We start from the raw sequence: 25130 nt of genomic DNA on the forward strand, positions 1-25130 counted from the left end.
TTCATATTTTTTTACCGGTGCCAAGTACTGGCATCTTAAAATATGACTGCATAGATGTCATGTCAAACTCAAAACCCACCCACATATTATGTACATAAAACCTTCAATGCCCACCCCAAACAAATACTGCATGATTACCATAATACACCAAGTCCATAAAGTGAGACTACGTCCCCTTTATACTGTGTGCAGTAATTTGGCTCATAAATGTCATTTAAGTACTTTGTAACACATAATTATGAAAGGTTAATAATGAAATATAAAACATGTTGCAGATCACAGCACTCAGTTGAGAGGAGCCCCTGCTGTGAATGCTAATTGATTGCAGGATTAGGGGGAAATGGTAGCGTGTAGTGACACACAGAAAGGTTCAGACCGTATGACTGAACTGGGAGATAATTACCCTTAATTTTCAATGCTAGATGAGGCAGGCTGAATATCAAATAGTCCACAAGCACAGCCTGAACTTTTATATGATATGTAATGACCCTGTAATGGCTGACCATCACTTCTACCCTGGAGGAAAAGCTTTTCTTGTTCGAGGCGTAAAACATAAGAAGGAATCCCTAGCCAGAAACAACCATTCTTCTTCTCCCCATTATAAAAAATGTCAATGCTATATGCACACCAGGAAAGGAATGGCTGTAGGTGGGGTTGAAGGAATACATAAATTAATGAGAATAACAGTTTTCAACTGGAGCCATTGTAAGATTGAATTATGTAAAAAGTAAAAATAGGGAATGAGAGTATCTGGGGAGGCATTTATAATACTATAAAAGCTAGGGAATATTGCTCCAGACATGCCTAATTGAAACATGTTCTACCAAAAAAGCATGGTAAAAACAAAGTAAATAATAACCATACCATCATGCATACAGTTAATGTTAAGGTGAGGGTGAAACACCTGAGTTGTTAATAAATGCTTCAAATACATTCAAATGTTGTGGTAGAACCATAAGAACTGTTTTCCGTAAGAACTTGAGAGAGCAGTAAATTAAAATACGGCCATTTACCTCAAAGATTTACAGCACACGCATGACACCTGTACAAAACAAGTAGTAGTAAAATATACTGAGTAGGAAAAAGTAATACAATACCAAATCACATCCAATCAAATCAATGTCTATTATGCCCAGTAACAGTCCAGCATGTCAGCAGATGTCAGCTGGCAATGCAATGCTAACCTTGGTTGACCTGGCAATGAATGTGGTGCTGTTTGTAAAAAGTTGCACGCTCTGAAACCCTGCTCAATTTTTCCACATTTAGTATAGCCAAGTGTAAAAAAATGCACTACAATTTGAAATGTCACATTTTTAAACATTATGAGAGAAATTGGTACTGTTTCTTGCATGCTTGCTCACCAAGCCCCTGATACAAGCTTCGCGCATGGCTAAGTAACATGCTCAAAACCGGTAGTGTCTGAAAGTCTTCTCTTTTCACCATGGGATCCCTTTGTAGTGCTCTATGTAGATTTCCCTATGTAGCATAAAGGAAGGAAGTGAATGAGTGAACCATTCCGAACACAGCTTTAGTTTTTACATTTAACATTTACATTTAACATTTACATGTTACATTATACATGTAATATTTACATTTATATTTACCATTTATATTCATGTATAATGTAGAATTTTTAAATCATGCATTAATTTAAAACATTACTCTTGAAAAAGCTATCTTTACACCAAATGTTTAAAGGAGTGACATTTCAAAATTGAAGTCCTTTTTTTAGCAGTGTATCAGAGTGTACAACTTTTTACAAACAGCACCCCATAGCAATGCACTTGGCAGGGTCTGCTCGCTTCCAACAGAGATGGTTCAGGACATATTAAACAGCATCTGCATCTAGTGTTGCTACAATGTCATTATCTAATCCACTTCTGTTCTTGTCTTGTATCATTGATTTGAGCTTGAGCCATCTGTTCTGCAATTTATTAGGTTTTTGGGGGGTAGCTAGTAATGTTAGTGGTAAGCAGTCTGTTTACTGAGAACGTGTTTAAACCCGGACCCGCACAAACAGGAAATTAGTACAGGGATTCAACAAACATAGCTGTGCCTTAATTTTTTTCCTAGAAAGGATGTTTATTCTAATGTGCCATACCAATGTCTGCCTATCCACATGTTATATTAGTAATATTAGTCAGTGCACATACAGTTCAGTTAGTAAATCATTGTGGCTAAAGCGGAGACTAATGTAATCAAATTTCCCACAGTATTTATATAGTTTCTGCATTATATCCTATTCAAAGACTTGCATGAAATGTGATGGTCATCTCCCATATCTCCAGAAGAAAAATGTTGTCTTTCCCCTCGAAAGCTACAATGAATGTAGCAGAACCAACTTTTGGCACAGACTATTTGAGCTCCATGCATATGCCACTAGATGATTTTTTATCAGTTTCTATTTAATGCTGACTGTGTCACTGCTAACCGCTCAGGCCAGCTATTTAATTAGCTGTAGCATGATCAATGAAAGTAGATGGCAGGGTGTTACTGCCTGATCGTGCAAGAGTTTTTTAGAGTATGGGTGCCTGCAGTCTGCCAGCCCCTGACCTGGAATGAAGTGCACTCATCCAACGCAATGGTTCCAACTTCCAGCGACTCTCAACATGCTGGAATCTTCATTCCATTACTGGGTGTATCAATTTAGGGTGTGCCATTTTCCATTAGTGTGTTTTAAGAACACTGTTCTTAAAATTATTACCTACAAACTGCCACATTAATTTCGAGGCAAGCATGAAATTCCCTGGACAACTGAAAGCTTAAAATACACATGATTTAAATTCATTACACTGAACTGCAGGAGACCCTGTTCGTAAATGCTTTTTCAAGATAACTTAGTGTTAAAACAGCCATAATGTAACTAATATTCAAAATCTCATCTCACTAAGCAGTGTAAATTATTTCCAATGCCGAAGCAGTCTCCCTGAAGTCTTGGCGTGCAATACTGATAAACAAGAGCGTGTGCCAATGGCAGCGCACATTGTTTTGGCCATTTTTATAGTTCTCTGAGCGGCACTTTTTTTTTGCTAATGTTTCTATTCAACAGCTCTGGCTTACATTTCGTGTTTGAAAGAATTTCAATTGACAGATTTTAGAATGTGTGACAAGTCGAATGACGATGTCTGTGGTGCCATTATAGATATCTTAAAAGGTATTTTGACTAGTCAGATATCTTGAATTATCAATTTTACTAGTAGGTTTATAATTGTAGATATTTTGAATTATCATTCTGACTGGTCACACTGTAATTATGACTACTTAAAATGCATTTGTATATATCTAAAATGTGATTATAGTCAAGCAAAGCTATTAAATGTTAAAAGGGTTTGCCATAGGAAGTCTAAACAGAACAAATTTAGGGTGGGTCCTCTCCTGCATATTCAGTTTGATAATTGTGGCAGCTAATGTATGTATCTACTGTGGCTCCTGGTTATTTTAACAAATTCCCAACCCACGGTAGGCCCACCACACTATGCTCTTAGCTATATCTAATGACACCTGGCAGTTCAGATGCTCTCCACTTGGCTAATTTTTGTTTTCTGTCAAGATCCACCGTCTCTATAACCACAGTTCAGCATCTTATACATTTTGTGAAATTTATGAAAATAAGATAGGCTCCAGGTGAGTTTTCGCGTATTTGCATGCTTTTAGCTATATGGTGTTTACATGTAACAGACACAAACCAAGTATTGTGACTAAAGACAATATTGTTCTTGCCATAACTGCTGACCAAACGACCAAGCCACAAGGAAAGGCAGTATTTATTTTAAAAAGGGGGTCCACCCCACGCTCCAGGTTCTAATCAATGTACTGTATGTTTGATCATTTTAATAAAATAATTCAATTATGTTAGAATTTTCTATCCAGAACCAACTTAGATGGAAAAAAAAATCAGATATGCAATGCTATGATAAAAGTATTTGCCCATTCCTGATTTCCTCTATTATTGCATATGTGTCCCACTGAATGGCTTCAGAACTTTAGACAAAATATAATATTAGACAAAAAAGTATCAAACACCCATCTCACCCATGTAAAAAAGTAATTGCCCCCTTTCAACTTAATAAACTGGCTGCACTGCCTTTAGCAGCAACTACTGCAACTAAATGCTTTCTATAATTTGATATCAGTCTTTCACATCAATGTGAAGGAATTTTAGCCCTTTCCTTGCAGAACTGCGTTCATTCAGATAAATTGGTAGGTTTTCAAGCATGAACTGCTCATATGAGGTCTCGCCACAACATCTCTATTGGGTTCAACTCAAGACTTTGACTAGGCCACTCCAAAACTTTTCAGTCTTTTCAGCCATTCAGATGTGGACTTGCTTTTGTGTTTTGGATCATTGTCTTGCTGCATAACCCAATTACGCTTCAGCTTCAAGACACGGACAGATGACTGGACATTCTCCTTCAGAATGTTCTGGTACAGAGCAGATTTCATGGTTACTTCAAAAATGAGAAGTTGTCCAGGTCTTGAGGCAGCTTACACCATCACACTGCGACCACCATGTTTGACTGTTGGTATGATGTTCTTACTGTGAAATGCTGTATTTGCTTTATGCCAGACATAATGGGACCCATGTCGTCCAAAAAGTTCCACTTTTGACTCGTCTGTCCATGAAACATTTTTTTTGCAAATGTGAAACAAGCACTGATGTTTCTCTTGGTTAGCAGTGGTTTCCGGCTTGCTACTCTCCCACGAATCACATTTTTCCACAGCCTCTTTCTCATGAACACTGACCTTAGCTGAGGCCAGAGAGGTCTGCAGTTCTTTGAATGTCCTTCTGGGATCTTTTGTGACTTCTGGATGAGTTGCTGTGTCCTTGGAGAAATTTTGGCTGGCTGGCCACTCATGGGAAGATTCACCGCTGTTGAAATGGTTCTCCATTCGGAGGTAATGGCTCTGACAGTGGTTTTGTGGAGTCCCGAAGCCTTAGAAATGGCTTTGTAACCCTTTTCAGACTGATTACTTTTAACAACTTCTCAGAATTTTGGGCGTTTCCTTTGATTGTGGCATTATTTTGCTTGTAGAAACTTTGTGGCGACTATTTCACTCTGATGGTAAGGTTCAATATGAGTGAGGTTTAGGTTCAACAGGACTGGCTGCAATCAAGCCTGGCTGTGTTCAATCAGCTGAAGCTGATTATCAATTAAATTAGGTTATTTAGATGATTGAGTAACTAGGAGGGGGGGGGGATTACTTTTTCATATGGATGTTTGATAAATTTTTAAATTAAATAAATTAAATAATCATTTTGAAAATATGTTTACTCTGTTTGCCTTTGCATAATATGACATTTTATCGAAAGATCCGAAGTGTGACAAACATGCGATAATACAATTTGAATGAATGAATGAATGAATGAATGAGATCAGTTATAGCCTAGAATACCCTAAACATATGATAGCCTATATTTAAGCAGTAAAACATTTTAAAGGAACAGTAGGTCGAATACAATGACAGAATCGACAGCGTGTTTAGCCTAATTATAGGCGCTTGCTAGAAATTATTTGCGATCCGGGTTGTTAGCATTCAGATGTTTGACGTCGTGTTTTTGTTGGTTCTGACAGGGCTAAATTTATACCTCTCTGTATTAGAATCATGTTCAGGAATGTGAAGACTCAGATGTCACACAGTACTGACCAAGCTGGACAGCGATAACCTTTTCTAGTATAGCAGAGGGCACGCATGCCAGACCTAACTCGAGCGCTATTGGGAGGCTAAACACTGCACACAAACACTTGATTGGTAATAATCAGTGTTCCTCTGATCTCTACCCCGCCTCAATGTGCACGGGACGAAAACGTTTTCACGGTTTGAACACCGGTGTCTTTCACGGAAATGTCCGAATGAGATAGGCAATGGGAGCAACACGAAAGACAGTGATGAACGCGTCAGCTGGAACCGGAGTTTTTGTATTGTCCATGCTGTCAATACCCATCTCATACATCTTTAACTTTTTAGTTTATGCAAACAGGTGAGCAGCAATTGTTCTTATTTAGATTTATCTCAAACAATTTACTCGGTTTGTATAGCCCGTGCTAGGTACAAGTTTTAGAATATTGTAGGCTAATGGCATACGCATACTAGAAGTAACATATAGCCTACCATTTTAACAATCAAGATAGCCTATAATGTTTCATTTCACTGGATGTCATTAGCCCAATATCGGTTCAATCGATTCGGTTGTAACGTAGCTAATACGCGTATCCTACTACACGTTCTCGTTACAGTATGTCATTTCATGGAAGATTGTCTGTTTTCTAGCACCGAAGCACTTGTTGTGGCAGGGGCGTTAATTTTACTTGTCATCGCAACGTCGGCTCGCATTTTGTTAAGGAAAAAGCTACCTAAAGATCCTCTTTTCTATGGTAAGTCATTTTGATTTTCACAACGACGAGCATGTGGTTTTGTATTCTAGGTGTAAAGATTAGCACCGGACGGACTTGATTCTGTTGCTGACGGAGGATGTCATATTTCTTATCGCGGGCTTGTCATCCTGTTAAAAAAACATGGCTATTGAATTATGTGTCCTCAACAATTTAATAACTATTCCTAGTGGTGCATTATAGCTACTTTTCTTCAAGTTATGAACGGGATGATTTTTCCAGAGATGTGATTCTCTCACATGATGGCTTTGTAGAAAGTTTGTGCAATTCCCCTTTTCATGGCTTTTCTTAAAAAAAGTTTGTGTTGTGGAGATCTTTTTGTCATATTAATGATTGAACACTAATGTTATGACAGACAGACTACTACCCTTTATTGACAGCTGCGTGCTACACCATTAGTGTGTTGTATTTCTGAACAGGGAATCACGTGGAAGCTTGTGAAACATCGCACTTGGGATACAAATCTAAATACATCGTCTGTATTTAGAGTGAATCTGAGAAATGAAAGACAGAATTTAAGCTAAATTGAAAATAAATGCCATTAATCTGAAAAAAAAAATTGGTGAGGATAATTAGGTTTGACGAGTTACCCTGGGAACGCACCCCTAAAAATACATTTTTACCAGTGTTTTTGGGGGTAATAAACAAATCCTTCAAATTACATTTACTAAAGTGTAAATTCAAAAGATTCTTTTTTAGTATTATATTTTCCTTTAAGTGATTTCTGCTCATACATGTGTGTGACATTTCGTATTCTATGTCATTCTTGTGAAAGGTTTTGCCATTTCCCCCATAAAAGCTTTTAAAGCAGAGTGCCGTCTAAGATGTGACAGAGAAGTGAAATAAACATGTGTTTGTTGTTATTTTGCCTTTTGTCCCCAGTTTACGCAATATATGCATTCTTTAGTGTGGTGAACCTCATCATAGGACTTGAGCAAGATGGTATCATAGATGGATTTATGACCTTTTACTTAAAAGAGGTATGTACTGTTAATCATAGATTTAAGTCATTTTTAAATATCATGAGGACTTTAGACTTTATATTTGTACATACATCTGCAAAACTGTCTATGAAAACTGTATGTTGAAATGACACAATCAAGTCTCAGGCTGCAGTGTAATGCTGCAGTATGATGCCCTGTTGTTAATATTTCACATGCATGTTCCAGGCAGACCCTTACATCAACACAGCACACGGACATATGATTTCCTACTGGGATGGCTGTGCACATTATCTCATGTACTTGCTGATGGTTGCAGCAATAACCTGGGGGTATGTCTGTGTTTGCATTTACTGTTTACCAGAAAGCTGCCAGTGAGAGCCTGTGTGATATGTCTAGACCTCATATTTGACAGTACAATTGCACATTACATCACGTTTCAAAAACAAATTACAAGAGTCCATGTCAATGCAGGCCCTGTTAATGTCTAGCGTTTCAGTTGGTTCATCTTCTTACCATAAAGAGAAACTGGATCAATAGATGTTCAATGGACAGACATCCTTGCCCAGAAGGTGTATAATTACCTCTAACTGACTCACATATAGAACATCATGAAGACCTCCATGAGCTGTCTTGGCTTAGGAATGAGAGTAATTGAATGCAAAGAGACATACATGTGAATCTGCATCAAAGTCTAGACAGCTGAAATTTTGTCTTCTATGAACTGCTGAGTCTTGACCATATAAGTACCACTGAACAGACACGATTCACGTTTTCCACTCCTATTTTTTCTGTGCTGATTGTCAGTTGTTAACTGATTCTTTTAAATAAAAACAAACAAAAAGCTGTGAGGTCAAGTACTGAGTCAAAATTGCTGACATAGTTTAGAGACGCCAGTGTAAATACATTGCTGCGTGGCTATCCAATACTCCAAATACAGAAGCTGAATCAACTATGTTATTAAACAAGTGTCTTGTTTCTTGAAAGGGCAAGTTACAGAGCTATTGGCCTCTACTGGGTGGGATCCTTCCTAATGCGCATAATAGTCTACATTCCTGGCAATGTTGTTGGTAAGAAAACGAATAACATTTAAAAACACCAAAGCATGATGTTATGGCTAGAATATTCACCTTAATCTAGCCTGTGACCCAGCAAAGCCCTTGTAGCCTATGGCAGCTGACCATATACTCCCTCCTTACAGGAAAGTATGGGACCCAGCTGAGCCCCCTGTTCTTTGTACACTCATTGTACATCCTGATCTCCGTGTGGGCATGTTTTCGTGTCTTCAGCCAGCCACCCACACAGGAAGCACTGTCCACGGTGAGGGACCCAGTCTGGGCGTATGTGCAAGGACTATCTACCGAGGAATGGATGAATCTGTGGTTTGTTCCAAAATCTGGTTAGGGTGTTTGTGAGATTATTTTTCTGCCTAAGCACTTATTCTGGGAAAAATGCCAACAACATGTTTTATGTATAAATATAGTGGTATAAAGAGAATCATCCAGACGACAACTGTAGCATCTCTGCCAAGGAGATACATTTTTGCGTGTGGGAAAAAAAAAATCACCCAGCAGCCTTGCCTAGTGAATGACCTTTATGCAGACAAGCTCTGGGGAGAGTTACCATTTCAGTCTCACTTACTGGGACCTCCAGATGAACTCTAATTTCATTGTCGAATACGGTTGCATGAATTACACATACAGAAATGAAAATGCTGTGTGAACTGGAATAGAGAAAATACGTACACAGGAATTTATCCGTCAACTATGTTCATTTGTGTAGAGCATCCAGGAAGTCCATAAGCAGAGTCTGATGCAAAGACCGCTGGATTTCATCTTTGCCATCTACCTCATCCTTGCCAGTGCTTTCTGCATCTTCAGAGGTTTGGTAAGACCAATAAGTGGGCTCCCTATATAACACCAATTTCACAAATGCAGTTAAGAGCTTACAGTAAGACAGCATTACACTCATATGGTCTTCAATGCATGTATTGCTTTAATGTCTGCCCAGAAATATTGTTAATGGACTGCTGAGTGATTCAGTTGAGAAACTACTGTTGCAGGATTGCGCTTTGGCTATGCTGTTAGTCATCTTTGAACTGGAATCCTCTGTGACAGGAGGCAATAGGCCCACTAGTGCTGGGTGGGTATAAGTAGGCCGGAGTTTTTAGAGTTACTGCTGCATTAGTTCCTTCCAGTAATGCAGCAGATGGCTACTATTTGTTATTGGGGAGATGTATACCTACTCAAAACAGCCTTACTTGTCCTGTAGTACTATGGTTTATAAAGTGATAAATAGAAATAGTGATCACCAAAACTTTATTGGCAGATGCCTTCCACTACAGAGCTCCTTGCATGGGTGTCAGTGGTGAAACAATAAGAGGAGTGAAATTGGCAATTCCAGAAGGGAAAAAAACAGTTTTTTACACAGTAAGAGAGAAATTTGTCTTCTGTGTGTGCCACTCATAGTAAAATATACTGCTGTTGTGGCACTTTAACAGACAGAACGCCTGCTGTCGCATTGATAGAGTTGAATGGAGATAATAGCGATGCAGCTGATCTAAAAGGCATGAGTTTGGAATGAAGGAAGGGCACTGCACAGAGGACCACCTGTTTATGATGCCTTGTCACTATAGTAATGCACTGTAATCGTAGCCCATGGGACCTCCGCCTGTAAACAGTCACTGAACATGAAGTGAGATCTGAAATGCCACCACGTGTGTAGCGCATTCCTTAGTTCAGCATGAGTGAGGTACCAAGGGAGCGAAGATTGTGACACTTCTGTCTCAGGTTGCACTGGACTGTCCAACCCAGTGGTGTCAGGAGTACGTCCAGCGCTGTGAGCCTTACCTGAAAGACCCTTCGGCCTATCCAAAAATCCAGGTGAGATGAGAAAAGGCCTGTTTTGGGATCTCCTGTCTTTGAAAAAAAATCTGTGAATCAGGACGTTACACTGATGGAGTAACTTGCATGTACTGTATGTATTCTTTCCCTGGTGCAGATGTTGGCAAACATGTTTTACTCTGTGCCGTACTACACGATAATGCTCTATGGACTGGTCGTCCCAGGCTGTGACTGGATTCCTGACCTGACACTGGTACACTCCGGAGCAGTAGCACAAGTGAGTCTATATATATATATATATATATATATATATATATAATATTAAATATATATTTGTTCACTTTATTTACTATAATTTATTTTTTAAAAGTATAGGACACTCCATGTGGTTCATTTAAGAAAATGGGCACACCACACCTTGAGAAAGGTGCTGTGCATAGGTATATAGTACAGTTTTTTCCATGCCATATTGCTCAAAATGGTGAATGGTGATTATTCCTGTGGCAACTGATGGACAGGCAGCAAAAGGCATTTTAAAAACAACAAATGTTCTGAACGCAGATATATTTATCCAGTCAATGAGGATTGTGACTCTGGCACAAGGAGTCCTGGGTTTAATGTATCACAATACTGACAAGTTGCAGGATTGTGGTGAACCACATTTACCTTCAATTCAATAATTGCTGTTACCAATTGGTACAAATGACTCCAGCAGTCATGTTTTGGTGACATGTTTCAAAATTATGAACTTGTAGCATAGTTCTTCTGGCTCGAGGTAGAAATGAAATATCTATTGAATATCAACAAGATATAACGAGAAACCAAAGATTATGATCTCGGGTTGACTGAAAGCTGACATACAAAACCCTTTTGACCAATGCCCTTACTATCATCACAAGACTCAAGTTTCCAAATTAATCTGTGTCCATCCCTGAGCCAATCTGTGCTTCTCAACCCCTAAATTTAAGATGTAATGGAATTCAGTGTGGGAGACAAAAGCAGGGGCCTTCTTTCGACATGTAGCAGTGGTGCTATTCTTTAAATGCCAGCTGCTCAAGCTATAAATAAGACCATGGCCCCATAGTCTCCAGCTGGATGGGTTGCTATTGACAGTTTCCTTTATTGACTCAGTGAGTTTAAAACAGAGTACAGTAACAAAGTCCCAGGCCACACAGATTCCACTGTGTACATTGAAAAAGATCATGTGAATAAAATATGTATAAATAGATTGTGTGGCTGTATGACAGAAATCCTTTTATGTTGTCATAGATAGGGAAATATACCAGATAAAGAAGGAGTAATAATAATTGTTAGAGCCATTATTCCAATTATACGCTACGCTATGGTTAATATTATTGTAATGGATAATAGCAATTTTAGTAATATTAACTTTCATCTGTCCAGATAGACCAATTGAGAGCTTAATTCTGTTTTGCAGTAAAAACCTGGGAAATCAATGTGGGTAGAGAATACTGTCTGGGGCAGGGTACAGTAGTGGAAGTACAGTATAGTTAACACCCCAGCTCTTTCAAAAAGTTACACGGGTTCTTTAATGATCACACTGAGTCGGGACCATAGTTTTACGTCTTAATAAAAAGAACATCCCTGCACTGGCACATTGGATATTACTTGAAGCAGAGGGAAGACTGCCCATTGCTGGCCCATCAGCACCACTTCCGACAGCAAACCGACTTTTCACTGAGCTCTTCTATCCAAGTTCTAAGCACCCTTGCTCAGCTTCAGCTGTTTCACACAAGAAGGCCGCAGTAGACTGGCATGGCTGCTGGAAGGATCAATGTAGAGACATTCTGAATCTTGTAAGGCATTTCCTCTCTTCCGTAGGCCCAGTTCTCACACATCGGTGCCTCCCTACACACCAGGACACCCTTCACCTACAGAGTCCCAGAAGCCGGCAAAACCCTCTTCCTGATAGTCAACACCCTGTATGGCCTGATACCCCAAATTCTCAGCTACCGCTGTGTTAACAGCCCCCACTTCTTCCTAAAACACAGACAGGACAAAAACGACTGAATCGAACCACCGATATTCTGTACAAACCAGACAGATAGCTTTCCTACTGTACTGTATCCAGGTTGATAACAAAGAAAGAGGATTCTGCTGTCTCCTGCTAAGCTAGCTATAGACATTCTGTCTTCAGCTACACTCCTTTATATAGATATATGTATATATTATTTTGAGCCACAGAATCAGAACACTATGAGATTCAACATTGTGGAGAGACCCTTTAAGAATGGGAGCTGACCATCTGGTTATTATAGGCAGCTAGTGGCAGGGCTACCTTACAGTGTAACACTCACATCTTCGGCTCCAGACTTTGGGTTCCATCCTCTCCTAGTGTGAAACATTCCTTTTCACTGAAAGGAAACTTGATACCTTATTTTGTGCTTTAAAATTTTTTAAAAATATATTTTTAAGTTGTTGTCACTGGTTAATATTGGATTTCTACTTTTATTGAGTTAGAATATATTTCTGTCTTGTTTCTATGGTTTACTTTTAGTTTGAACTCTTATAAACATCATTTGGAGAACAGTGGTACTACACAAGTATCTGGGGCTACTTAACTTTGATAATTGAAAAATATTTGCAACATTGTATTTGGTAAAATTCAGCGATACGGAGCAGTTAAATGTATAGATCTCAAGATGTATTCTGTAAATGATACTTTTAAATCTGTAAGAAACAGTAAAATTACTTATTTCAATGGGTTTATGCTTTTCATTCAAATATCACACACAATAGTGCCTTAGATTCCATTACTGTAGCATAACAGTGCACATCTGATATCTGATATGCTGTTATACAGTATATAATTTAGTAAATGCATAAAAGTCACAACACAAGTTGCATTCCAATGATTTTATTCTGTAAAATTATTTCCCATAAACAGCAAAAAACATTTTACATTTAACTACAAACCTTGAAAATGTAAAACATGTTCCAATCACAAGCATAACAATTATTAAAATGTAATCTAACTCAAAGAGTAAATGAGCTTACATTTCCACACAGGCTTTGTACTAGCTTTAAAGAAAAATAAATAGAATATATTCTTTGTATGATAAAAATAGAAAAGCAAAAGGCAACTTCTACAATGTTAATGGAATGCTTTAATTTTGGAAGAATTAATGTAACTAGGGAAATGCAGACCTCCCCAAAGCTGAATGTGTATTACTTTTTAAATTGCAGATGGAATGAAGACTTTCGTTAGCAGGAAAGGTGCTTTTGCAAACAGAATACAGTGGTAAATTTGTAATGTTGACGTAGTGCAAATGGCTAACTGCAGGTAATTTGATTAGCCTAAGCAGATTTGATTAGCCAAGATTACCTCCATGTCATATAAGTGTACAATGGTCATGCATTCCACTAAAAAGCTTTTAGGAACATAACCCAATGCCACAGACACACAACTAATGTTTCACTTTTTTGTAAGATGACATTATTGTAGCTAGAGGTGAGTTGAATGCGTGTGGTCCTAAAGTCTATGGCTAAATAAAATATATAGATACAAAGTGTTACTTGGATTGTGCACAATACTTCAAACATTTACTCTACCTTTTCCGTTAAAATGTCTTCTTATAATATAAAGAAATAAGTATTATGATGTGGAGAAAATTAATCTGACAAATATACCAGCATATACTGCTGTCCACGTTTGGTTTAAATTGTATAAATATCCAGTTCAGAGTGACAATATACTATAAGAACAATGTTAGGGTATTTCAGAGAACATGAAAACTAAAAAATATCACAAGCTGTGATTTGTTGAAGACAGATCAGTCAAAGAAGGGAAGCTGTATGTTAATACCTACCACTATTTCAAGGTTGTGATGCATTTTTCTTTTTATTTGAACAAGTTGGATAGAAAGTAACACAGAAATGAGTTAAATATATTCATGATTTGTCACAAGCTTGTTGAATGAACTAACCCCATGGTCAATAAAATAGGTATTTCGTGTCATAGTAGTAGAAAAGATGGTCAATCTTTATATAAGGAGGTACATGTGAGAGGCCTAGTTTGTAATGGAGCACCAGAGTAGAATGGTGGGAATATTCATGAGTTTCACAATTCAAATAACACTTGACAGCCACAATAATCGGCCTCCCTAAAGGGGCATCCTCAACACTTAATGCTCTTCTCTGCGTAACTGGGTCTGGAAAAGAATGACAAATACACATTAACAAAAATTATGAAAGTGCCAAAAACTACAGACTGGAAGTATTACATTATGCAGTAACATACAGTGTACAGCACTTTAAAACACAAAGCCATTAAATTCATGTTTTTATAAATTGTATTTTTGCTACACATGCTCTTTGAAGACAATCCAGTTCTTATTTTAACTCAACTCACTCACTCAACACAACATTTGTGCCCCCTTGTGGTGACGTTTGGCATTTCTGATGTCTGTTGACGGACAGTACACCATACTGATTTAGTCAAATTTACTTTAATTTAGCCTCTTTCAAAGCAAATATGTAGTTTGTGGTAAATGTTGTTATTCATGTTTAAAGATGTTCAAGAGGAAAGACAGACTTATCAAAGCACTAGGTACTTTAGGTATCAATAACCTAGTAGTAATTTCCATTTTTCTGTTAAGATCTACATGTACATTTGCTTGTTACTTGTACCTGACACGGTATAAGTTTAGGCAATTGATATGTGATTGAAAGCAAGTACAACTCAGCAATTCTTACTGTTCTGCATAATGCCATGGAATGACACAAAATCATGAACAGCCTTAAACTTAAAACATCCATTACAGATGGGGGGGGGGGGGCGTGTCTTCATTTGAGTAAGTTGGATGCAAGGCGTTTAACACTATTTCATGTTACACAGTCTTTTAAATTTTCATATTTATAAAATCACACGGTACATTTACACTGCTGATGCAGTTAGTTCTGGGGTACATGAATATCAGATAAGCAGATCTACTATGTTCTTATAAGATTGGAAGTAAAAGCAAAGCGTAAGTTAGACGGGCTGAGTGTTTACCCCTTGGATGGCGTTCCGTCCTTCTGAGGCGTTCCGCATGTCGTTGTCGGGGTCTCCCGCCTCCGAGCTCTTGTGGTTGTCCTCCTCGCCATCCTTATCCAGCTCTTCCTCCTCACCCGAGGACTTCCTGGACAGCTTGGACGACTTCTGGGAAAAACGAAAGCTAAAATCTACGCCCTTAAAGCCAGTGCTAGCGCGTGATTGGCCAGCAAGCCTTTCTGCTGTGCAGCAGTGCAGCATTCATCACCAGCTCATTTGCAATGGATCCATCAAAGCCGAAATGAAAGGCATCTCAATTAAGATATGTCTCAGACTCTGAATCAGAGTCATGACTCAACACCACATGCCCAATAAAATCTGTCAATTAAGGGTTCTGGATAAAATAAATAAATACTGTACATGCCATATTACAGAGAAAACATAACCACATAACTTCAACTGTAAACTCCTAAGGCTTGGGTTTATTCAGTTCTGTATATGACTAAACATATTCACTGGAGAAGTATAAAACATCTGAGCAGAGATAACCTCTCCAATCATGATATAAGGACATAGAAATTGAATCGTACTGTAACTGGACATAATACATTGCTTTAGAAACAGATCTTCTGATACATCATTCCCTGTAAAATGTGTGCCAGAGAAGCACTCCAGTTGCTAAGCAACAGTGGTTGCTAAGTGAGGTTCAGTGGAGAAGTAACTGTAGAAGGTTCTTCATTTCTCTGAAGAGGGGAGAGCACATTGTTTGAATGATTTCATCTAGCTGCACTAAACCTCCAGTATTTCTGTAAGCCTTGTGCTTTCTTGATATGATTTGTACCAACTCTTAAAGCTTTCCAAACATCCTCTAATAAAGCCATGGAAAAAAGGATGTTACTGACCTAACAATGTTTCCACTCTCTAAATAATTGTGAAATGATATTTTAACAGAAATCATCATATGGGGGGGAGGATGGAATGTCTTTGTTATTCCCGTAGTTGACAAACCCTGCTCTTAAACTAAAGGGATATTTTGCCTGAAAAGCCTGCAATTAGGAATAAGGAGTTTAAGTGCTACAGCTGAATACAACCCACCAAATACCTGAATAACAAAATTACGTTTCTGTTAAATTCAGGTGAAATTAGTGACTTTAGAGTCCAAAATGTTCCAGTAGGGTATTGCAGTTATATATCCTAAAAATTATTCTCTATCCAGCAGAGGAAACATCACCCTGGGCTATGGCATTGTCGTGACACTCCCCAACACATGCACGAGGATCTTGCTTGTTCAGCTTGTCGATTTGTATACCTTGTTAGAAGCGGTTTTTTTCCTCTTGGATCCGGCCTTGTCTCCCTTCTGCTTTCCTTTGTCATCTTCTTCTATGGAGTCGCCCTCCTCGCCCTCGCTGCTGCCGTCAGCGGCATTGCCCCCCTCCCCCTCTGTTTCTGAGGAGCTTTGCTGCTGGATAGCCTGCACACACAGGCAAACTTTCAGCATGCTCTATCATTCCTATGTTAATGACATCATCGCGGACGTCACCATTTAACTCTCCAGCCATTCTCATTACACTGTTTACGGGGTCAGCTGTGCAGCTGGCAGAAAGGCAAACACCTTCATAATCCATCTATATGACTAAGAAATTCATGCACTGAAGATGGCACACGTATAAAATAAGAATGTCTTTGCAAAAGAGCAGCCAGTTTGTTTCCCTTATCAAAGAAGACTTATATTTGTCAGTAATGTAATTCATAAAACAGGCATAAACATTTGAAAATCAGAATAAGCCTGGAATGGTAACCTAAATACATAAAAACATAAATATTTAACTAATTTCCTCAGATAACTGTTAGTTTTCTTCACCACACTCTGAACGCATAAAGAGAAAGCTGGGTCACGTGAAAAGAAGCTGACCTGGTAGCCAGTGAACTTAACTCCAGGATTGTTCTCAATCTCCCATAGACCCTCGTTGAATCCTTTTCTCTTGTTTGACTTGCCAAATTTCTCTTTATATTCTTTATATGGGAGAAGATCCTTTGGGCCCAAAAATGCACTGAATTTGGAGTGGGACAAAAACAATGACACAGTATGGCAATTACTGTGGGTTGAAGCAACAATGCACCCATGAAATATAATTAATGGTTGTAGCATCAATGTGATTCCTTAGCTATGATTACAAGTTTGTAAACATGTGCACAGTAAATTCGGGGAACATTTCTGGCTATTAGGAATTTTACCAAACTCTATCCTTCCCAATCATTTAGGTGGATCTCCACCTACTCAAAACTTACAAAAACAAACGTTGATAAAAGGCCAACAGGTTTATAACTGCTTCAGAAATACACCTAGCTAGTTAACTTTTTAAAAGATAATTTAAAATAAGAACATTCTGTAACCGCATCTAAGCTTAGTTCCATTCAAAAAATAAGACCACAAGCAAAGCACCTCAGTAATTATGTTTTGAGGTTCATAGTTCACATTCCACATATTGTGCACTCACCAATTATTGAAGCTGGTATAGTGTAAAGCAGTGGTCTCCAACCCTGGTTCTGGAGAGCTACAGGGTCTGCTGGTTGGTGACTCTGCACTTCATGAATCAATCAGAGCAGTTGATTACACCGTTGACTCAACTCACCTGGTGTCTTGGGTCTCAATTGGATGCTGATTTTAAGTTGAAAAAAAAAACCAGCAGACCCTGTAGCTCTCCAGGACCAGGGTTGAAGACCACTGGTGTAAAGAAAATTGGCCTTAACATTGTTCAAACTCAGCCCTGATCACCAAGTCTTCAATGGAATCTAACCTAGTGCGCATTGTCCTTAATGTTCTATTATGAATGTTGTTGGCCCGTGCACAACTTCATAAAGTCATGTCGCATGCCAGTGGAATAATACATTCTCAATATTGATACTCAAATATACCACATTGTAGTTAGATCTGCGCACATTGATTCTTTCTCAATTACTTATTTTCAAAAGCACAAAGACACACGTGACCTACGTTTCATGGGTGCCGAAGAAGAAGATGGGGTATTTATTTGCAGGTGGCTTCACAGCTCCTTCTGGGAGTTCATCAATCTGTTGAAAAAAATTAAAAGAGGAGAAAAGAACAATAATTTACTACCATCATTTGCAATTTGTCTAATGCAGATAAACATTACAGGTAACAGAATCTCTGTGGTGAAAAAGAACATAATGGCCGCTAGTTGATCAATTTGATCACCCCTGAGATGTAAAACAATGTGCTGAGGGAAGGAACACACGTTGAGACGCACAGGCTGTCTCCATAATTACTCAAACTGCAAGTAGAAGTATGGTTTGGGGAAAGAAAGTCAATTTCTAATTAAACAGAGTTTCCTGGTACAGAATCTGATTTTACAGAATTGCCTGTACAAGAAGGTTCCATTAAACCTGGAATCAATAATTACATACAAAGATGAGCCTCTACTTTATATCAACAGCCACTCTGTGCCTGAAGGTGAAGGGTTTGGAAAATAAATGCATCACTGCACTGTACTCCGCTCTGTACACCAAATGAAAAATCTATGTGGTGGGAACTATAGCATTAGCTCATGTAAATAGGAAAAAAAAACTCCCCCAGGTTGACCACTGATGAAATCACAGTTAGTGAATGTACTACTGTAATGATCACAGAGATTATGAGAGAAAATGATGCACCTGAGAACAAACCTAGTAAACAATTATTTCCTGGTGTTTAGCTAATCTGATAGTTCATAACGCATTAGTCAATGATTTGAAGCAGTAACAAAATAGAATTAAAACAGAAGGGAGGGAAAGCAGAAGACCTGTCAAACAGGAAAATAGAAAGTAGTGAAATATGAACATAGGCTTGTTTGATTTTCTTCATTGCAAGTACTAGGTGAAATTCACAGGGCATTAACGTATTTCTCATACAAAGCCATTGTGTATATTATATTGTTTCATTAAAATAATTTTTAATCTGAGCTTAGAATTTTATGAGCACATACCACTTAACAAAATGATCACATGATATCTGCCACAGAGTATCACTTTTTAATTTCTTAGTTTGGAATTCCTATCATGCCACATATTCTTAATTGCATTCATTTACAATTTACACATACCATCACAAAATTAAAACTGGCTACAATCATACACATCCATAAGTCATACTGAGATGTAGGCATGAATGGTCTTTAAGCTACAGCTATTGTAATATGGCAGTGGATATGTTATCCAGCCATGGCTAAATATATGCCACCTGAAAGCCCTCATACACACTTGTGGAACAAGTAATTGTATTCCATGGGAGTCATGCAGAGTAGAAACTAATGCACTGGGATCATGGGGGGGACTACACATCAACAAGTAATTTACACAGAGGTCAGGCAATGCCAGCAGACTGCTTTCACTGATCATCTCTGGGACAGCATATAATGAAGCAATTATGCTGATGCAGCCTGAACTGGTCAAGCCCACTACTCATTTGCATATCACCTGAGTACTGGATGGCCAGTGCAGTAGGTGCATTGGCTTATTCACGCCACACTTAATGAACTCCCCTGAGATACAGCAAGGTTTTGCAAGGACAAGATGCCGACACCGTAACCTAATCGGTGGACTCTTGTGTAAAGCAGTTAAAAGTACTAATCTGGCCCAAATTTAATCTGCCATGGTTTACAGGTGTAAAAAGGGAATGACGCCAAGTAGAAACAATTGGATTTTGGGGATCGCTCAAGACAAATTGACTAGAAATCCTTATCAGGTAAAGCGGTTGTGTTTGTTGTACGTAGCTACAACAATTACAAGGACTGAATTGTAGTAACAGTTTTTAGTCTGAGGTCTGAAGAATGGATCGTAGCTGGTTGGCCAGATGAGACTTCTGACCTAACGGACATAATGGAACAATAGCACACAAAAAGGAGTGACAGGGAGGAAGAGAAACACTGGAAACAATCGCCATGCAAGGGCACAGGCATGTGAGACCTTTCATACTTTTAATACATGAAAGTAATGGTCGCCACTGCTTTGACCCCGTTGTTCGAACTTTATTCCCAAATCACCATTAAAAAATGCAACCGGAACAATGCAGTTGGTGTTTTCTCTCAGCAATAAATAATGGGTTATACCAGGGCTGCTCACACTTTTTCAGCATGCGAGCTACTTATAAAATGACCAAGTCAAAATGATCTACCCACTACAAAAATGCAAAACATATATTTATTTACAAATATATTGAGGATTCTTTATATGTACAATGTATGTTGATGTACCTTGCATAACCGCATGAGCCAATATTGCACAACACAACATAATTAACTATGTACATTTTTTTGTCATTATTTGAGTTTAGTCTGATGACTTGCACTGAATTGAATCAGCCAGGGATACATAGTCCAGACAGTAGCTGCTGACAGCCAGCCTCAAGCACACTTCCAAATGTTCATCAGTCATGGTGGAACGGTACTTGGACTGACTAGCTTGTTAGTTTGCTGCACTTCGCCGTTGTTTGCACATGCGCAGTGACCTAAGTGTCAGAAAATTCAGATGTCATCTAACTGGCTGCCCTATATCAATCAGTGACGGGATGGATGATAGGCTGACGTCTATTTTTTAAAGGAGTACCATGGTGATTTCACACTTTCTCGGTTTTATGTGCTATTTGCACAAGAGCATTGAGAAACACAATGAGCAAAGTATTAAATATGTCCGTTCTGTATTTTTGGAGAAATATGCGTTTTAAATTCATCGTCCTATTTTCAACCGGTTGAGAAAGTTGTCATTTTGCTGCGTCACGAATACAGTAACCACTCCCATTCCACGCTCCGTAAGAAATCTGACGGACACACGTCCTGCTGTTCAGACAATGCAAATATTGCTAACGTTAGGTTCACTTAAATAGAGTGCCTTTAGATTATTATCTGGTTATCAGAATATCAGATATTCATTAGCTAGCTAGTAACGTTAGCTAGCTAGGAGGTTTGCTTTCATAAGGCAATGTTATCGATAACGTTAGCTTGCTAGTTTGCTTTTATGAGGACGTTATAGTTGTGCTTTTATCTTAACTTGGCTAGCTAGATAGCAAAATTATAATTGGATATAAGTCAACGTCCTTACCTTAGCATCTATCGATACTTGATATACTACTAAGCTAGCTAGCTTGTGAAATTTAGTCTCCAAAGAGAGCGTAGCATGGGGGTAGCTATGGTAACGGGGCACGGTCTGTCAATCATAGCTAACTGACAGTTCTCATTACCACGTCCAGACGTTCGGGTGAATTTTATAGTGGGAAATTTAGGCTTAAAAATACTTTTAAAGTACATTGAAATGACTGAAGAATAAAAAAATTATGCACATTTGTTTTGTTGTTGCCTAAAGACAACTGGGAAGTGTCACGTTCAACCACCATGGTACTCATGCGATCTACCAATACTACCTTTGCGATCGACTGGTAGATCGCGATCGACGTATTGAGCACCCCTGGGTTATACCATGCCGTACTACAAACCACAGTGAACGAATCATGATCGCTGTCTTTAATAAATAGATAGCTGAGGACAAGCAGGGTTTGAATTATGGGCGGAATTGGGGGGGTCTGACCCCCATAATTAAGACTTGGACCCCCCCCCCCCAAAAGAGGTAAAAACAACAGGTTGGGGGTGTCGAAACATTTATATATCCTTCTTACCTGTAATCGTAAATATTACAATAAATTTGCCATCAGTGGCGTCACTAGGGTTGGTCCCACCAACCTGTAACTTGCTGAGAAGCATGTCTGTCATCGCAAGTTATAATTAAACATTTTAGAATCATGACTAGGCTCTTTTTCACCATTGGTTTTGGCTTCCTCAAACCACATGACCTTGCTTTTTGGTCATCCTAACCAACATTGTGGCATTTTAAATAGGCTAAATGTCACACCTGCAGTATTGGCTTTATAAACCAAGGCAATTTTACTGCACTTCACTGAAATGCAGGGATATTTGTTTAATTTGTTTACAGAAATTGTTTAACTATTTTCTTGTGGGTTACATATCATGGAGGTATAAGATAAAGAACAACAGAAATATTGCTTCAAGAAAGCCACTAATCATTTTCTCTTAATTCACAGATTGATACTTTGGTTAACTAACATTTACTGAAATGCGTTGGTTCAAAAACATTTCAGGTTTTTTTATTGATACAATGGTTTCTAAATTAAAGCACAAGTAAATTTCGCTCATGTGTAATTCCACTTCAAAGTCACCACTAAGAACGGATCTATAATGTTTTAGTTGCGGGTAAGCGCTTGGGACAATTCCTGAACTAGCCCATAATTAAGAAAGATTCTAGTACAAAGACCTGTTCACCCATACACTGTGAGCGTCTCGTTAGATGACACTAATGTGCATGTAGGTAAACGCTGATCAGATGGATTTTGAAGACTTGCATTGAGACTTGCAGGTAAAATCAGCTTTATTCTTAAAGCACCTGCATATTATAATGTACTAAAAGTATTGTGCTCGACAATCCTTTCAAATGTTTAGCCTACATTGAGAATAATCACAAAGGCCTAAATCCATCGGCCATCGCGACTGCGATCTCAGTTTTATTCAGCACTAATGCTTGATTTGTTTGCAAGGCAGTACAGAAAATTACTCAACTTAAAATACAATTAAACAGTAGCCTCATTTTAGGCGGACTAAAATGAACGAACGTGTTTATTAAGCAGTGTCCCATTAATGGTAAGTTAGTCACAAAAATGACAAGGTCCTTTGACCAAACTGATATTCTAATTAAGTCAATATGGATTATAAAAAACAGACGTGTAATTTTGTGGTCCGCCCGAGGATAAACTGGTGGAGAGTGCACAAGTTTTCAGAAGGCGCGTATTGTCACAATAATTTATCACAATAACGATTGTGAATGGCATATACACGACAATTCTAAAACGGTACGTTTTAAACACAATAAACTAAAACGAGTCACATTACAAACCTTCCACGCCCCCTTCAAAAAAAAAAAAGAAAAAAGAGAAAATGGAGAAACGTTATGAAAGAAAACGCTGGCGTAACTCCACCAGCAAGTAGGCTACAGTACACAAATGCTGACAAACGTTTTCACAAACCTTTTAAATACTTTACGGAGTAGGCTATTATCGTTTCTATTATAGATATCATTCCATAGACTAATATATGCCCACTGAAGGCCAGTCTTCAATAAAGCATTGATTTTGCTGAAAAGATGAAGACAGAAAGGAAAACGAGATGAACGGAACAACAGCATCTCCCGTCCTCTACCACCGGCAGTAATGTCCCAGCCAACCCCGCCTCCCTGCTCTCCTGCCCGGTTGCCTCACATACTCACCCTCGCTGGCCAATGTGGGTATCCCTTCATTTTTGCAAAAACCAGATCTCCAGCTTTGTACTCCCGAGGTCGGGGACGAGCCATTATTGAAATTTACTCGATATTTAACGAATATGTATTTATGTATAACCCGTCTTTGAAACAAGAGGAATGATCGGCAACCAATGTTTTGATAAGCAATAATGCAGGTTTCCGTTTATGGATATAAATAAATAAAATTGGAAGAGGCCTGGAATACCTTTTTCTTACCCTAGGACAGACAGTAAAATGCTGAAATGAAATAGAATACGCAATAAAACAAGAATCCAGCGGTTGTGCAAAGCCGTAAACGTGATCCTCGTAGGTTTTGATGTTTTTCCACTGTGTGAACGAGAAAACTCAAGCGGTCGCCTATTCTCTTCTGATTCATTTGAAACGCAGAGCGGCTGTCGAACACCGAAAATATGGATTCTTTTCGGGATAATTCTTCTGTCAGGGACCTTCAGCTTGTGACTTTCTCGTGCTCACGGTCTTTTCATTTATATTTTTTTCTTTTTTTTCTTTCTTATTTTATACATTCATTCTACTATCGTTTTCAATCGCCAAACTTTAAGCACATTATGATTTTTTATCTGAAGGATGTATTTATAAAATCTTCATATTAAGGGAAACATGCAAATGGCGATGAATGGTGATGTAATGTTATTAAGTAAGAACCGTATTTTCTTTCGCAAATTGGCTCTTAAAAATGTAATATTTTTCTTGGGGAGAAATCATTGTAATGCTTAAAACAGTCGTCAGTTTTGGCTAGTTTAGTTTTCCTGCGTCTTCAAAATTGCTTTTGCTGTGTCGGGTATTTTCATAACCAGGCAATAGATTCTCGGAATGATAAAATGTGTTATTTGCCATAATTGTACTCATGCACAAAATCTTAATATACATTAACAGTAGCACAAGTAAACTATGCTACAGGTAAACTTTATGGAAATGGTAACCAGTCAGGGCCTTGCAAAGTAGCCTAGTATGATATAATGTCAGTTATGAAGGGATGAAACATAAATATAAAAATGCATGGATTTTTTTTAGTCCGACGGTGTCCTCGGCTAACTCGTAATTAAACTGTAACAACAATGACATAATTCAAATAAAATATTCACAAGTTCTCTCAAATATATAGGTAACTGATACATAATTCTGAATAAGGAGAATGTATTGAATTGTCGGAAAGTCTGTGAACGTATTAATTCAATTAATTTTAATTCTAATGAATTAATTTTGGGGAGTTCCAATTGTTAAAAAAGTGTTGGTGATCATGATTTTAATATTACTAAATCAATAAACAAAATACTGCATTTTAATATTTGACTAGTCACCATGTATTTTCTAATCCCCCTTTAACTGGAGGGTCAAGTATAAGTATGTAAGTAAGCAAGTAAATAGTATCCCTCTAATGATGATACCATGTGAAAGACATCCAGGTAAGTTACTATATTTGCTTTCATGGACAACAGTGCTCTCTTGAAGTAATACAACAAGTTAGAATGATGTTGCACATTTCATCTAAAGTTTATAATCTTTCTTATATTTTGGCCTGGAAACTTTCTGGACCAAGTTGCTAACGTGGTTTCCATGTGTTACTAAAGTGCTACTTCCATTATGA

General features: G+C 38.2%; 2 protein-coding genes across 9 annotated transcripts in view; one reads left to right on the forward strand and one right to left on the reverse strand.

Moving 5' to 3' along the window:
- The first annotated feature begins 4761 nt into the window (after nt 1–4761).
- The window catches only part of LOC135255413 (transmembrane 6 superfamily member 1-like), a 33983-nt gene continuing 13614 nt past the window's right edge, over nt 4762–25130 (forward strand). The window contains exons 1-10 of one of the 6 annotated variants that reach the window (XM_064336562.1): nt 4762–4896; nt 6271–6374; nt 7275–7372; nt 7562–7665; nt 8321–8403; nt 8535–8653; nt 9116–9220; nt 10123–10215; nt 10334–10453; nt 12019–12898. In XM_064336562.1, coding sequence (XP_064192632.1) covers nt 7352–7372; nt 7562–7665; nt 8321–8403; nt 8535–8653; nt 9116–9220; nt 10123–10215; nt 10334–10453; nt 12019–12207 — 834 coding nt within the window. In that variant the 5' untranslated portion in view covers nt 4762–4896; nt 6271–6374; nt 7275–7351 and the 3' untranslated portion in view covers nt 12208–12898. The other 5 variants (XM_064336564.1, XM_064336560.1, XM_064336558.1 and 2 more) reach the window with 5 other exon arrangements.
- On the reverse strand, nt 13039–24060 carry LOC135255415 (hepatoma-derived growth factor-related protein 3-like). Of its 3 annotated transcripts, none has more exons than XM_064336569.1 (6): nt 23492–24060; nt 18165–18241; nt 17082–17220; nt 16479–16631; nt 15191–15337; nt 13039–14348 (listed from the first exon to the last, which is right to left on the reverse strand). In XM_064336569.1, exons 1-6 carry the CDS (start codon nt 23573–23575, stop codon nt 14322–14324), a joined length of 627 nt encoding a protein of 208 aa, XP_064192639.1. In that variant the 5' UTR covers nt 23576–24060; the 3' UTR covers nt 13039–14321. The 3 variants fall into 3 exon arrangements, with proteins under 3 accessions (XP_064192639.1, XP_064192638.1, XP_064192637.1); XM_064336568.1 differs by having other exon boundaries at nt 15191–15334; nt 16479–16640; nt 23492–24056; XM_064336567.1 differs by having other exon boundaries at nt 16479–16640; nt 23492–24053.

Source organism: Anguilla rostrata, chromosome 5, assembly GCF_018555375.3.
Source record: "Anguilla rostrata isolate EN2019 chromosome 5, ASM1855537v3, whole genome shotgun sequence".
NCBI classification, from domain to species: Eukaryota; Metazoa; Chordata; class Actinopteri; order Anguilliformes; family Anguillidae; genus Anguilla; species Anguilla rostrata.

Excerpts from the sequence above, each read along its gene's own strand:
- LOC135255415 (XM_064336567.1), bottom strand. The coding sequence starts at position 23,575 with ATGGCTCGTCCCCGACCTCGGGAGTACAAAGCTGGAGATCTGGTTTTT. Across the intron at positions 18,242-23,491 it reads ACCCACATTGGCCAGCGAGG|ATTGATGAACTCCCAGAAGG; the intron begins GTGAGTATGTGA and ends TTTTTTCAACAG. Across the intron at positions 14,349-15,190 it reads GACGGAACGCCATCCAAGGG|ACCCAGTTACGCAGAGAAGA; the intron begins GTAAACACTCAG and ends ATTCTTTTCCAG.